The sequence below is a fragment of the Hemitrygon akajei genome, chromosome 7 (genome assembly GCF_048418815.1).
Source record: "Hemitrygon akajei chromosome 7, sHemAka1.3, whole genome shotgun sequence".
NCBI lineage: Eukaryota > Metazoa > Chordata > Chondrichthyes > Myliobatiformes > Dasyatidae > Hemitrygon > Hemitrygon akajei.
Window position 1 is genome coordinate 104440340 of NC_133130.1, and position 16060 is coordinate 104456399.

At 42.0% G+C, this 16060-nt stretch overlaps 1 protein-coding gene across 3 annotated transcripts in view; it reads right to left on the bottom strand.

The window, feature by feature from the left end:
- Positions 1-16060, bottom strand: part of fam120b (family with sequence similarity 120 member B) — a 173985-nt gene that overhangs the window by 91969 nt on the left and 65956 nt on the right. For all 3 annotated transcript variants that reach the window (XM_073051611.1, XM_073051610.1, XM_073051613.1), the window contains one exon: positions 3839-4019. In XM_073051611.1, the coding sequence (XP_072907712.1) occupies positions 3839-4019 (181 nt within the window). The remainder of the gene's footprint in view (positions 1-3838; positions 4020-16060) is intronic.

Below are 16060 nucleotides of genomic sequence, written 5' to 3' on the forward strand. Positions count from 1 at the left end.
ACAAACTCAATTTAGTTCATTTTCCTAATGCCAGCTCTTTGAAAGTGCTATCCAGTTAGTCCACTCTGGTGGTAGTTCAAAATAGGTCTGCATTATTTTAAGTGTTTTCTGTCCTGTGTCATAAATGTGATCTCCAGCCTGATGGCATGATCGTTAATTTCTCTAGCTTCCGGTAATTTCTCCCCCCCCCCCCACCCCCATCTCTTTTTTTCCTTTTTGCAATCTAGTTCCCCTCTCACCCTTTCTCTTTTCCTCACCTGACCAGCACCTCACTCTGGCTAGAACATTCTCATAGCCAAACAGACTTCTAATCCACAGTGGCCTTGTTTTAGACACAAAGGAATCACCCCAGAGGTGCCTTTAGGATGAGAAAGCTGTTCTACAAATAGTGTCTCAGGAAGCCTGGCCTATATTAACTGGAGCTTAGAATGAAAGCTGATCTTCTCGATTCTGAAAGGGTTGAAAGAATAAATGCAAGAGACAACTGCTATTTAGTGCAAAGATCAGAATACTCATTCATCATGTTCTGAAGGTCCTTTACCATGTTCTCAATTTTTTCATTGTAATTAGTTTGTCTTCTTCTGTATATTGGTTGGTTGTTTGTCTTCATGTGTGTAGTTTTTCATTGATTCTATTGTGTTTTGTTGTATCTACTGTGAAAGTCCGTAAGATAATCAATCTCAAGTTAGTGTATGGTGATATGTATGTACTGGAAGAATAAATTTATTTTGAACTTTGAATTAAGAAGCAATGTCTGAGGATTATGGGTGCCTCTTCAGGACTGGGCTGAGGAGAAATTTCTTTATTTAGAGGGTTATAGAACTTTGAAAATCTCTACTAACCCGAAGGACTGAGTTTGCTTTAATAGTGAGTACAGTCAAGGCTCAGATGCTATTCAGGGAAAATGTTACAGCAGTGCTCAGGCAGGACAGATTAGAGGGCTTGTCTACCGCGGCCATGAGGGTGGAACTGAAAAACAGGAAAGGTATGACCACATTAATGGGGTTGCATTATAGACCACCCAACAGTCAGCGAGAATTGGAAGAGCAAATCTGCAGAGAGATAGCAGACAACTGCAGGAAACAGGATTTTAATTTTCCACATATTGATTGGGACTCCCATACTGTTAAAGATCTAGACGGGTTAGGGTTTGTAAAATGTGTTCAGGAAAGTTTTCTACATCAATATATAGAGGCACTGATGAGAGAGGATGCAATATTAGATCTCCTATTAGGAAATGAGTTAGGACAGGTGACGGAAGTGTGTGTAGGAGAACACTTTGGTTCCAGTGATCATAACACCATTAGTTTCAACTTGATCATGGATAAAGATAGCTCAGGTTGAGGTTCTAAACTGGAAAAAGGCCAAATTTGAAGAAATGAGGAAGGATTTCTCATGGATTGGGACAGGTTGTTCTCTGGCAAGGATGTGATTAGTAAGTGGGAGGCCTTCAAAGGAGAAATTTTGAGAGTGCAGAGTTTGTATGTTCCTGTCAGGATTAAAGGCAAAGTGAGTAAGAATAAGGAATCTTGGAACTCTGATAAAGAAGAGAGAGATATATGATGTGTATAGGAAATAGGGAGCAAATAAGGTGCCTGAGGAGTATAAAAAGTAGAAGAATGAGGGGAGATTTGATAGAGGTGTATAAAATTATAATGGGTATAGATAGAATGAATGCAAACAGGCTTTTTCACCTGAGGTTAGGGGAGAAAAAACCAGAGGACATGGGTTAAGGGTGAAGGGGGAAAAGTTTAAAGGGAATATGGGGGGGGGGGGGCTTCTTCACACAGAGTGGTGGGAGTGTGGAATGAGCTGCCAGATGAAGTGGTAAATGCGGGCTCACTTTTAACATTTAAGAAAAACTTGGACAGGTACATGGATGAGAGGTGTATGGAGGGATATGGGCCGGCTGCAGGTCAGTGGGACTAGGCAGAAAAAATGGTTTGGCACAGCCAAGAAGGGTGAAAAGTCCTGTTTTTGTGCTGTAATGTTCTATGGTACTATGAATATAATTTTGAGTACCAAGGAATTACAAGGATCAGATAGGAAATAGACAGGATGACCCAAGATCTTCAGGATGGATGGAACAGGTTCAAGGGACCATGATGCTACTACTGCGTTGATATTTTACGTTCTCTGGTGAGCGGCACCTTCTACTTCTATGAACTTAATTGATTCAAATTGTCTGTAGACTAACTTGCACCACCTCTTTTACCCATTAATATTATTCCACCTAACTTAAAATGACAGTATTGCTGAGCTAGAACCTTTCCCTCTTAGTTACAAAATGTCTCACTGGACTCAAACCTCCTATCTCTGTAACCCTTTAAAAGAAAATCGAGCTCTCTGTGTTCCTTCAGCTCAAACATTTTGCGCATTCCAGATTTTTAAAAAAACACTCATTTATTGGGGGAACACACACAAAATGCTGGTGGTACGCAGCAAGCCAGGCAGCATCTATAGGGAGAAGTGCTGTCGACGTTTCGGGCCCGGACCCTTCGTCAGGACTAACAGTCAGTCCTGACGAAGGGTTTCGGCTGGAAACGTCGACAGCACTTCTCCCTATAGATGCTGCCTGGCCTGCTGCGTTCCACCAGCATTTTGTGTGTGTTGCTTGAGTTTCCAGCATCTGCAGATTTCCTCGTGTTTGCATTTATTGGGGGACATGCATCCCCCTGCCCCATCATCTCCCACCTCACCAATTGCCTGCCCAGCCCTGCCTCACCTCATGCTGCCCTCTCACCTCTTCACACTGGCTATTTCTCCTCTACACTCTCAATCTTGATGTAGGGTCTCAACTCCAAACATTTACTAACCACAGTTGCTGCTTAACCTACTGAGTTCCTCCAGCACAGCTATTTTTTGCTGCAGATGACAGGATTTGTAGTCTCTTGCTTCACCATTATTTAGTGCCCTTGGCTATAAATTCATGAATACTAACTTCCCTTTATTTAAAACCCAACCATCCAAAAAAGTTTTTAGTCATCTGATATTTCCTTCTCTGTGTTAATTTCTTATTAGGATCAAAGTCAAAGTAAATTTATTATCAGAGTGTGTATTTCTTACCTTGAGATTCATTTCCTAGCTGGCTTTATTTACAGGAAAATGAAGACTTACAACAGAATTTATGAAGAACCGTACTGTACATAAACAAAGACTGACACGCAACTGATGTGCAAATTAAGACTGATTGTTCAAATACTAATAAAAAAGTAAATAAATAATACTGAGAACATGAATTTTACAGTTCTTGAAAATATGTCTACAGGTTGTAGGGTCACTTCAGAGCTGAGGTGAGAAGTTATCCATGCTGGTTCAGGAGCCTGATGGACCACGGGATGTTCTTCTATGTTACAGCTAATATATAAACTCAAGACTCTGTTGGTGTTGGGTGTTATGGTTCCACATATGCATGACTGAATGGTGAAGAACCAGCTAATGTAAGAAACTAATGAGATGTATGAATTTTGGGAAAACAGACAAGTAAATATAATAGTACAGATCTTCTGCAATGTATAAATGTTTATTCTTGGATTTGTATATAAAGGAATCATTTTGTAAGTGGTCTGCAAGTCCTTTTCACATCAAGGTTAATTGTCATGTTGGGATTGTAAGGAAATAAAACTATCCTTATTTTCCCCTGACACTTGAATGGCAAAATTGATCCCGTTAAATGGCCAAGTTGCCCTAACAGCAGCAGTGCCACTTGATTATTACCCTGAGGGTTCAACATCCTCATGAAACTCCTCCAGGTCTATGGAATGATGCAAGATGTTGTTGGTACCTGAAACTGTGTCACCTGTCATTTGAAGGATCGAAGTATTTAAAATATTCCTACATGATTCAGCTGCTAGAAGAATGCCATAAACAGACTGCCGAGCAGATCGGTAAACAACTGCTTGTCCAGGAAGGTCTGGGTCCATGTCGTCCTCCAATGTGTTGCTGCAGTCAACTTCTCCAGTACTCAGGATCTTATAAACCATAGAGCTCTCAGCTTTGAAATGCTTCTCTCTTGCAAACTTTTAAAATTAAAAAGGAAATCAGTTTTAATGATAGTTATAATAGTTAGAAATTTAATGATAGTTTAATTAGTTACAAATACAGTCTGCTGAGGCACTGTAATGCTATAATGTAGGAACATCTGGAAGCCAGTGACGGTGAGGGAAAGGTCAATACATCACGAGCACAGGCCTCCAGTCCAAGAGGCAATCATCTACTGTCACTCTCTGGCTTCTCCCACAAAGCCAATGTCAAATACCAGGAACGCTCATGTGCAGGAAAGCCAGACTAATCAAAGTCACCATCAGGTGACACTGAATCACTCAACACCGAATTCAACAATTTCAGATTATCAACAGTTCCTGCCTTTTCATTTAGATATCAAACATTCACAATTGTTTCCTCTGGAATTTCACAAGATTACTTTAACTATTCACAGATTTAAGTTACCTTATTTGTCCTGTTTTCTCACCTTTTCACTATTGCCATTTAACCTCTCCTGCTTTAGATTCTATCACATATCTTCTCTCTTTCTCTGAATGTTGAAGCTTGTTTCATTTCATCCTGAAATATTAACTTCCACAGATGTTGGCTGACTAGTTGAGTATTTCCAGTATCTTTTGCTTTGAACCCAATCTTTTTGCATGGTTGCTACAACATTTATGGTGAAAATAGACTTGTAAAGCTTTTCAATAAGCTCTGAATGTCTCAAGGTGCTCAATATCTCAAAGAGACTGTAGTTGTGAAAAGCATCAACATTGTTATAGACAGAAAGCTAGCATAATATAGTATTGAATCAGGCTGGAGAAGCAATACCTCATATTCTGCTTCCAACCTGATGGCACTTACATCGATTTCTCTAACTCCCCCTTCTCTCTTTTTCCATTCCCCACTCTGACTCCCTTCTTTCCTTTTCCTCATCTGCCTATCCACTCACCCCTGATGCCCCACCTCCTTCCTTTACTCCCATGGTCAACACTCCTCTCCTATCAGATTGCTTCTTCTCCTGCTCTTTAGCTCTTCCACCTATCACCTCCCAGCTTCTGGCTTCATCACCCCTTTGGGGATTATATGGGAGGCAGGGTTTGAGGGTCGGCACAACATTGTGGGCCGAAGGGCCTGTAATGTGCTGTACTATTCTATGGTTCTATGTTCCCCACATTGCTTCACCCATAATCTTCTAGCTTGTATTCCTTCCTCTCCCCCCCTCACTTCTAATTCTGACTTCTTCCCCCTTCCTTTCCAGTCGTGATGAAAGGTCTTGGCCCGAAAACATCGACTGACTTGCTGAGTTCCTCCAGCATTTTGTGTGCATTGCTCTATGAAGCTTCAGCATAAATGACACTCTCAACTTCTAGGTTGAGATTTCAAACCATGAATGTATGACTCATGACACAAATGAACCAAAGCTGGCACCTTAAGTTGCATCCACCAACAGGCACAGTATCAATATGGCACAACTTTATCCCAAATTTGTTTAACACTGATAGAAACAAAAATTATTTCTCAATTCACAAATTTACTTCTAACTTGAGCAATGTAAAAACATAAAGCAATTGACAAAATCAATTAATATCTTTACTGCCCTCTGAGTGAAATGTGTTATCTGTGGTCCATTTCAATGAATCATTTCTTTTATTTATTTAGTGATACAGCACTGATTAGGCCCTTCCAGCCCTTGAAGCCAAGCCACCCCCCCACAACTCTATAACCCTGATTAATCCTAACCTAATCACAGGACAATTTACAATGACAAATTAACCTACCCAGTAAGTCTTTGGACCGTGGGAGGCAACCAGAACACCCAGGGAAAATCCACACATTATACAGGGAGGAAGTTCAGAAACCCCTTACACACAGCGGCAGAATTAAACTCCAAACTCCTGAATACCCCAAGCTGCAATAGCACCATGTTAACCGCTACGCTACTGTGGTGCCCATTCATCACTGTGCTCAGCTTGATTCCATACCTCAGGCAGAACTATCGGAGTTTAATGCCCAATACACAGAGGTAATTAACAGTGAATGTCATTAAAGATTGGCTTTTTCAAAGTCTGTCTTCTGTTAGGTGAGTTAGAGTTATTCATAGAGTGTACGTAGTTTGATAATTTGGTACACTCACACGGAGAGGTATGGGAATTGGATTATGCCATGCAGTTGGCTGGTGCTCAGGGAATTTATTCTGCTATGTCTGACCTGGGAGTATTCAGTGCCAGTGGTTAGTATTGCAGTGGATGGGGCTCTGTTTATTTTCAGCCTTTCCTACTAACACTTCACATAAGAGTCCTTAAAAATGTTTTGCCTCCAGGGATGTGATCCTGATTTTCTTTCAATGAAAAAGACTTCAGAAGCAATTTCAGAATTTCAAAGTTCAAGATAAATGTATATTAAAGTACACATATGTCACCATATACAACCCTGAGATTCAATAAATTCACATTAGAATAATAATCATGAACAGAATGAATGAAAGACCACACCAACATGCATTCAATCAGCATGCAAAACACTACAAACTGTACAAATGCAAAAAGAAAGAAATAACATTAATAAATAAGTAATATCAAGAACATGAGCTAAAGAGTGCTTTAAAGAGAGTCATGAAACATAGAAAACCTACAGCACAATACAGGCCCTTCGGCCCACAAAGCTGTGCCGAACATGTCCCTACCTTAGAAATTACCTAGGCTTACCCATAGCCCTCTGTTTTTCTAAGCTCCATGTACCTATCCAGGAGTCTCTTAAAAGACCTTATGTTATCCGCCTCCATCAACGTCGCTGGCAGCCCATTCCATGCACTTACCACTCTCTCTGTGTTGTGTGCTGGGGCAGCAGGCTGAGGGTAGCAGACACCAACAGAATCAACATACTCATTCGTAAGGCCAGTGATGTTGTGGGGGTGGAACTGGACTCTCTGACGGTGGTGTCTGCACAGAGGATGCTGTCCAAGTTGCATGCCATCTTGGACAATGACTCCCATCCACTCCATAATGTACTGGTTAGGCACAGGAGTACATTCAATCAGAGACTCATTCCACCAAGATGTAACACTGAGCATCATAGGAAGTCATTCCTACCTGTGGCCATCAAACTTTACAACTCCTCCCTAGGAGTGTCAGACACCCTGAGTCAATAGGCTGGTCCTGGACTTATTTCCACTTGGCATGATTAACTTATTATTATTTAATTATTTATGGTTTTAGATTGCTATATTTCTTCACTATTCTTGGTTGGTGTGGCTGTAACAAAACCCAGTTTCCCTTGGGATCAATAAAGTATGTCTGTCTCTCTGTCTGTCTCTGCGTAAAAAACTAACCCCTGACATCTCCTCTGTACCTACTTCCAAACACTTTCAAACTGTGCCCTCTCGTGCTAGCCATTTCAGCCCTGGGAAAAAGCCTCTGACTATCCACACGATCAATGCTTCTCATTATCCTATACACCTCTATCAGGTCACCTTTCATCCTCAGTCGCTCCAAAGAAAAAAGGTCGAGTTCACTCAACCTCTTTGTAAATCTCCTCTGCACCCTTTCTATGGTTTCCACATCCTTCTTATAGTGAGGCGACCAGAACCGAGCACAGTACTCCAAGTGAGGTCTGACCAGGGACCTACATAGCTGCAACATTACCCCTTAGCTCCTAAACTTAATCCCGCGATTCATGAAGGTCAATGCTTTCTTAACCACAGAGTCAACCTGTGCAGCAGCTTTGAGTGTCCTATGGACTCGGACCCCATGGTTGAGGAGTAATAACTGTTTCTGGAGGCATGAGCCCTGAGGCTCCTGTAGCTTCTTCCTAAAGAGAGCATAACCTGGGTGGTGAAGATCCCTGATAATGAATGCTGCTTTCCCCCGACAGTGCTCAATGGTGGTGAGGGCTTCACGTATGACAGACTGGGTCATATCCACTACTTCTTAAAAAGATTTTTAAAAACATTTAAGGGCATTGGTGTTTCCATAACATGACACAACCAGTTAATTTACTCTCCACCATATATTTATAGAAGTTTGTCAGATATCACGTTAAACCTTTGCAACTGCCCTGCTTTCTTTCTAACTGTACTTGTGCTGGGCCCGGGACAGGTCCTCTGAAAGTGATAACAATGACTTGCTGACCCTCTCCACCTATGATCAGCCGATGAGGACTGGCTCATAGACCTCTGGTTTCCTCCTCCTGAAGTCAATAATCACCTCCTTGGTCTTGCTGACATTGAGTAAGAGGTTGTTGTGGCACCAGTTTAAAAATGGACACGTGGTTTTGTCAAAATTTTGTCAGTTTGGAGGAGTAAGTCTGAGAATCAGAAAGGGAGTGCAGCGGGAGCCATTTTGATTTTTTCTTCTCATCGGGGTTAAGAGAGGAGGGACTTCGCAGGCGTGTGACGTCGGGCAGTGAAGCGTGGAAGATTTAAAAGGAATACAGCCTTATACAACGGGCAGTGTCATTTGCGGGCAGCAGAGTGAGCTGGGAGCACAGTGAAGGCTTAAAGGCTTTGGCTCAACAGGTTTTGGCGGAAATAGGCGAGGCAAGGTAGGTTTAGTTTTCAATTTTTCCTGTTATTTGAGGAAAGGGGGAACTATGAGTGTGAGGGCAACTTGTTGTTCTTGGTGTCAGATGTGGGAGGTCCTGAAGTTTCCTAGCCTCCCGGACGTCCATATCTGTGCCAGGTGCCCGTGTTAGGGAACTGGAGCTGCAGCTCGATGACCTTCATCTGGTCAGGGAGAGTGAGGAGTTGATAGAGAGGAGTTACAGGCAGCTGGTCACACCAGGGCCTCGGGAGACAGACAAGTGGGTCACGGTTAGAAGAGGGAAGAGGAAGAGTCAGGTACTAAAGAGTACCCCAGTGGCTGTACCCCTTGACAATAAGTACTCCTGTTTGAGTACTGTTGGGGGGGGGACAGCCTACCTGGGGGAAGCAACAGTGACCATGCCTCCAGCACAGAGTCCGGCCCTGTAGCTCAGAAGGGTAGGGAAAGGAAGAGGAAGGCAGTAGTAATAGGGGACTGGATAGTTAGGGGGTCAGACAGACGATTCTGTGGATGCAGTCAGGAGACCCGGATGGTATTTTGCCTCTCTGGTGCCAGGGTCTGGGATGTTTCTGATCGCGTCCAAGATATCCTGAAGTGGGAGGGTGAGGAGCCAGAGGTCGTGATACATATAGGTACCAATGACATAGGTAGGAAAAGGGAATTGGTCCTGAAAGGAGAATATAGGGAGTCAGGAAGGGAGTTGAGAAGAAGGACCGCAAAGGTAGTAACCTCAGGATTACTGCCTGTGCCACCTGACAGTGAAATAGGAATGGAATGAGGTGGAGGATAAATGCGTGGCTGAGGGATTCAAGTTTCTGGATCACTGGGACCTCTTTTGGGGCAGGTGTGACCTGTACAAAAAGGACGGGTTACACTTGAATCCTAAGGGGGGGAGGGCAATATCCTGGTGGGCAGATGTGCTAAGGCTACTGGGGAGACTTTAAACTAAAATGGTTGGGGGGTGGGAATCAAATTGAAGTGATTAGGAGAGAGGAGGTAAGTTCACAAATAGAGTAAGCTTATAGACAGTATGTGAGAGAGGATAGGCAGGTGATAGAGAAGGGGAGTGCTCAGACCGAAGATGTAGGGGAAAAGGAAGAAAAACAAGATTGTAAAGCTGTTTGGTGCAAACAGTGCGATAGGGATAAGCAGAGAGTAAAAGGTGGAGAATTTCTTAAATGCATTTATTTTAATGCTAAGAGCATTGTAAGAAAGGTGGATCTCAGAGCATGGATTGATAACTGGAATTATGATGTTGAAGCTATTAGTGAAACAGGGTTGCAGGAGGGGTGTGATTCGTAACTAAATATTCCTGGATTCCGTTGCTTCAGGTGTGATAGAACTGGAGGGGCGAGGGGGAGGTGTTGCATTGCTTGTCAGAGAAAATATTACAGCGGTGCTTTGGCAGGATAGATTAGAGGGCTCGTCTAGGGAGCCTATTTGGGTGGAATTGAGGAATGGGAAAGGTGTAGTAACACTTATAGGGGTGTATTATCGACCACCTAATGGGGAGTGAGAATTGGAGGAGCAAGTTTGTAAGGAGATAGCAGATATTTGTAGTAAGCACAAGGTTGTGATTGTGGGAGGTTTTAATTTTCCACACATAGACTGGGAAGCCCATTCTGTAAAAGGGTTGGATGGTTTGGAGTTTGTAAAATGTGTGCAGGATAGTTTTTTGCAGCAATTCATAGAGGTACCGACTAGAGAAGGAGCAGTGGTAGATCTCCTGTTAGGGAATGAGATAAGTCAGGTGACGGAGGAATGTGTTAGGGAGCACTTCGGGTCCAGTGATCACAATGCCATTAGTTTCAATATAATTATGGAGAAGGATGGGACTGGACACAGGGTTGAGGTTTTTGATTGGAGAAAGGCTAACTTTGAGGAGATACGAAAGAATTTAGAAGGAGTGGAGTGGGACAATTTGTTTTATGGGAAGGATGTAATAGAGAAAAGGCAGTCATTTAAAGGAGAAATTTTGAGGGTACAGAATCTTTATGTTCCTGTTACGTTGAAAGGAAAGGTTAAAAGTTTGAGAGAGCCATGGTTTTCAAGGGATATTGGAAACTTGGTTCAGAAAAAGAGAGATAACTACAATAAATATAGGCAGCATGGAGTAAATGAGGTGCTCAAGGAATATAAAGGATGTAAGAAGAACCTCAAGAAAGAAATTAGAAAAGCTAAAAGATATGAGGTTGCTTTGGCAAGTAGGGTGAAAATAAATCCAAAGGGTTTCTACAGTTATATTAATAGCAAAAGGATAGTGAGGGATACAATTGGTCCCTTACAGAATCAGAGTGGACAGCCATGTGTGGAGCCAAAAGAGATGGGGGAGATTTTGAACAATTTCTTTTCTTCGGTATTTACTAAGGAGAAGGATACTGAATTGTGTAAGGTAAAGGAAACAAGTAGGGCAGTTATGGAAACTATGATGATTAAAGAAGAGGAAGTACTGGCACTTTTAAAGAATATAAAAGTGGATAAGTCTCCAGGTCCTGAAAGGTTATTCCCTAGGACCTTGAGGGAAGTTAGTGTAGAAATAGCAGGGGCCCCTGACAGAAATATTTCAAATGTCATTAGAAAAAGGGATGGCGCCGGAGGATTGGCGTATTGCTCATGTGGTTCCATTGTTTAAAAAGGGTTCTAAGAGTAAACCTAGCAATTATCGGCCTACTCACACAAAATACTGGTGGAACACAGCAGGCCAGGCAGCATCTATAGGGAGAAGCGCTGTCAACATTTCGGGCCGAGACCCTTCATCAGGATGTCCTGATGAAGGGTCTCAGCCCAAAACGTCGACAGCGCTTCTCCCTATAGATGCTGCCAGACTTGCTGTGTTCCACCAGCATTTTGTGTGTGTTGTTTGAATTTCCAGCATCTGCAGACTTCCTCGTGTTTGCAATTATCGGCCTGTAAGTTTGACGTCAGTGGTGGGTAAATTGATGGAAAGTATTCTTAGAGATGGTATATATAATTATCTGGACAGACAGGGTCTGATTAGGAACAGTCAACATGGATTTGTGCGTGGAAGGTCATGTTTGACAAATCTTATTGAATGTTTTGAAGAGGTTACTAGGAAGGTTGACGAGGGTCAAGCAGTGGATGTTGTCTATATGGACTTCAGTAAGGCCTTTGACAAGGTTCCACATGGAAGGTTAATTAGGAAGGTTCAATCGTTAGGTATTAATATTGAAGTAGTAAAATGGATTCAACAGCGGCTGCATGGGAGATGCCAGAGAATAGTGGTGGATAACTGTTTGTCAGGTTGGAGGCCGGTGACTAGTGGTGTGCCTCAGGGATCTGTATTGGGTCCAACGTTGTTTGTCATATACATTAATGATCTGGATGATAGGGTGGTAAATTGGATTAGTAAGTTTGCAGATGATACTAAGATAGGTGGTGTTGTGGATAATGAAGTAGGTTTTCAAAGTTTACAGAGAGATTTAGGCCAGTTAGAAGAGTGGGCTGAAAGATGGCAGATGGAGTTTAATGCTGATAAGAGTGAGGTGCTACATTTTGGTAGGAATGTAGATGTCAACAAAACAGAGAGAGTACAGAGGAGATTTACTAGAATGTTACCTGGGTTTCAGCACCTAAGTTACAGAGAAATGTCTTTATTCTTTGGAGCATAGAAGGTTGAGGGGGGACTTGATAGAGGTATTTAAAATTATGAGGGGGTTAGATAGAGTTGACGTGTATAGGCTTTTTCCATTGAGAGTAGGGGAGATTCAAACAAGAGGACATAAGTTGAGAGTTAAGGGGCAAAAGTTTAGGGGTCACACGACGGGGTACTTCTTTACTCAGAGAGTGGTAGCTGTGTGGAATGAGCTTCCAGTAGAAGTTGTAGAGGCAGGTACGATATTGTCATTTAAATAAAAATTGGATAGGTATATGGACAGGAAATGAATGGGAGGGTTTTGCGCTGACTGCAGGTCAGTGGGACTAGGTGAGAGTAAGCGTTCAGCACGGACTAGAAGGGCCAGACGAGATGGCCTGTTTCCGTGCTGTAATTGTCATATGATTAAAATTACCAATTAAATTGAAGGAGGATATTTCAGGGACAGAATCATCTTCTTGCATGGGGGGGGGGGTAACATTAAATATTCCCCACTTCATATACATTGCCCCACTATATAGACATGTGTCTTCAATGTGTTAAAGGGACATTACCCTGCAACCCTCAAATTAACAATTTTTTAATCATAATTTGTTAATCATATGCATAGACCTCATTCCTGATGGATCCCAAAAATGTAATGAGTCTTTAGAAAATTGTAATACCATAGAAGGCATGTTTCTGCACACACTTTAGAAACATGTCATTATGCCTACATTGTCTCTTATACATTTTGAGAACTATACTGCTTCATACAGTCAGTGGCCACATTATTAGGTCCAACTGCTCATTAACGCAAATATCTATTCATTCAATCATGTGCCATCAATTCAATGTATAAAAGCATGTAGACGTGGTCAAGCGGTTCAATTGGTGCTCACTCTAAACATCAGAATATGGAAAATGTAGTCTAACTGACTTCGACTGTGGAATGATTGTTGGTGCCAGAGGGGGTGGTTTGATTATCTTACAAACTACTGATCTGGGATTTTCACACACAACAGTCTCTAGAGAATGGTGTGATAAACAAAAATCTTCCAGTGAGTGGCATTTCTGTGGGCGAAAATGCCTTGTTAATAAGAGAGGTCAAAGGAGAATGGCTAGACAGATTTCAAGCTGACAGGAAGGTGACAGTAACTCAAATAACCATGAGTTACAACAGTGGTGTGCAAAAGAGTAACATGCACAAAATGCTGGCGGAACGCAGTAGGCCAGGCAGCATCTATAGGAAGAAGGACTGTCGACGTTTCGGACCGAGACCCTTTGTCAGGGTCTTGGCCCGAACCGTCGACAGTGCTTCTTCCTACAGATGCTGCCTGGATTGCTGTGTTCCACCAGCATTTTGATGTGTGTCACTTGAATTTCCAGCATCTGCAGATTTCCTCGTGTGTGCAAAAGAGCGTCTCTGAATGCACAACATGTTGAGTCTTGAAGTAGATGGGCTACAACAGCAGACCACAACATTGAGTTCCAGTTCTGTGCCAAATTGAGTAGCTGAGTGTATATCCCCTGTTCTATTTCATCTGCCCATTCATTCAACTAAGTGTATCTTCTTGTAATCTATGCTACCCTGTCAATTATTTCCAACATTTCCATCCGCAAATTTGGAAATTTTTACCCTGCAGAAGCCTGCTTATTCCAATAAAAATAACAAAGAAAGCAAAGGTCCCAGTAGGAGCAACACTCTCAGTCATACGCCAAACTTCAAATGTATTGTCTTTTAGATTCAGTTAAGTTGCTGGTGACCTTTTAAACCAAAATAAAACATGGATTTTAAAGAATTCTAATTCTATTCTTTCTTGTAAAACTGTAAATAATTAATGTTTAATGTGTTCATGAATGTTGCTTAAGTGAAGCTATATGCCTGTGATGTTGCCTAGGTGTCTCATTGCACAATAAACTAGACTTTAACTGACTATTTTCTATTCATCACCCATCTCCATCACCTGCTCTGGCAACAGCTCTAGAATGATGGCAAGAAATCGCAGAGCTGTGGACACCATTCAATGCATCACAGGAGCCAGCCTCCCCACTAAGGACTCTGTCTATATTTCTTGCTGCCTCATTAAAGCAGCCAGCATAATCAAAGACCCCACCCACCCCAGACATTCCCTCTTCTCCTCTCTCCAACTGGGCAGAGGGTGCAAAATTCAGACTCAAGGACAGCTTCTGTCCCACTGTTATCAGACTCTTCAGCAGGCTTCTTGTATGATAAAATCAGAATCAGATTTAATATCACCAGCATATGTCATGAAATTTGTTAACTTAGCGGCATCAGTACAATACAATATAATAAATAAAAGTGTGTGTGTGCATTACATAGTTAAATTAAAAATAATAGTGCCAAAACAAAAATAATAATGAAAAAGCGAGTTAGTGTTCATGGGCTTAATGTCCATTTAGAAATTGGATAGCAGAAGGGAAGAAGCTATTCCTGAATCGCTCTGAATGCAACGCAATCTTGGCCTCACACTTTACCTTGTTATGATCTTGCACTTTATTGTTTACCTGCTCTTCACTTTTTTTTTGGTAATTTTTACTCTTTATTCTTCATTGTTCTCCAATATTCTCCAACCTTATTCTAGCTCAATGCACTGTTAATGATTTGGTCTGTATGAACAGTATGGAAGACAGGATTTTCATTGTATCTTGATAAATGTGACAATAGTAAACCAAGTCAATCCACCTCATTAAGAGAATTCAATCAGGTTATTCAAACATGAAATGCTTATAACAACCCCACGTCAATTCTCCTTCATCGATTCAAGCTTCTCCAAATCCCTATCAATATTTCCCATAATTATAGTTTCTAAAAATTTCCTAACAACCTAGGATTAAAATAACCAACCTGCAGTTAGCTGGCATATCCTTAAACCTTATTTTGAACAAATAAGATATTTAATTACATGCACTTGGTAAATTTCGAGGACTATGGTAAGCCCATCTTCCCCCTTGAAACCCCTTCCACTGGCAATCATGGAGACATCCATTCAGACCCAGTGACCCGCTTGCCTTATACCTGTACATTACATTTGTACATTTTGAAAAGGTGGTAAAATTGGCATATGACATGTTTGCCTTTATTAGTCAAGGAACTGAGTTCAAGAGTTGGGAAGTTAAGTTTCAGCTGATTCGGTCATATTTGGAATATTGTATTCAATTCTGATTGCCCCATTGTAAGTACAATGTGGTGGCTTTCCCACTGAACTTTAGATGTGGATGCTTTGCTCCATGATGGGTGCAGAAGCGGTTTACCAGGATGTTACCTGGAACAGAGTCCAGGTACTGAAGGAGCAGTTGGTCAAACTGGGGTTGTTTTCTCTGCAGCAGCAAAGGCAGATGGTTATAAAATTGTGAGAGGCACAGATAAGAGTACAGCTCTATTTCTACCTTTAATATCTCTTTTTTTCTTCCTTTTCAGGGTTCTTTTGAAGACCCTGACCTGGAACTACATATTTGTTCTTTGAGGGAATGGGACCTGCTCTCAGGGCCTCACAACCAGCCACTTTTCGATATGCCAAGGACGCAAACTGAAAGACAGGCAGATTCGAGGCCTGATATACTATAGGAGTAAATGGAAGATCAAAAGCAGTGAGCTGGCTGCTGGTTGTGTGCCCAGAGACCTGAGATCTTTGGGCAGAAAGCTTGTAAAAAGTGACACAACAGACCATTAACACCATGAATCGGCAAGTTGCTTTGTTATGTCTCCCCCCTCACTGTGAAAGGAGACATCTCTTTTTCCCTTATTAGGGAGAGAGAGCCTGTGGTATGTCGAATACCTGGTGTACGAATAGTCTTTGGGGTACTGCAAGTTTGTGTCTTTATTGATGCTTTGCTGCATGCTTGAGTGCTTGGTGGGGGACGCTGATGCTTTTTTGCTGGTGGGGGAGGGGGCTGTCACTTTGCTGCTGCTTGTGCGTGG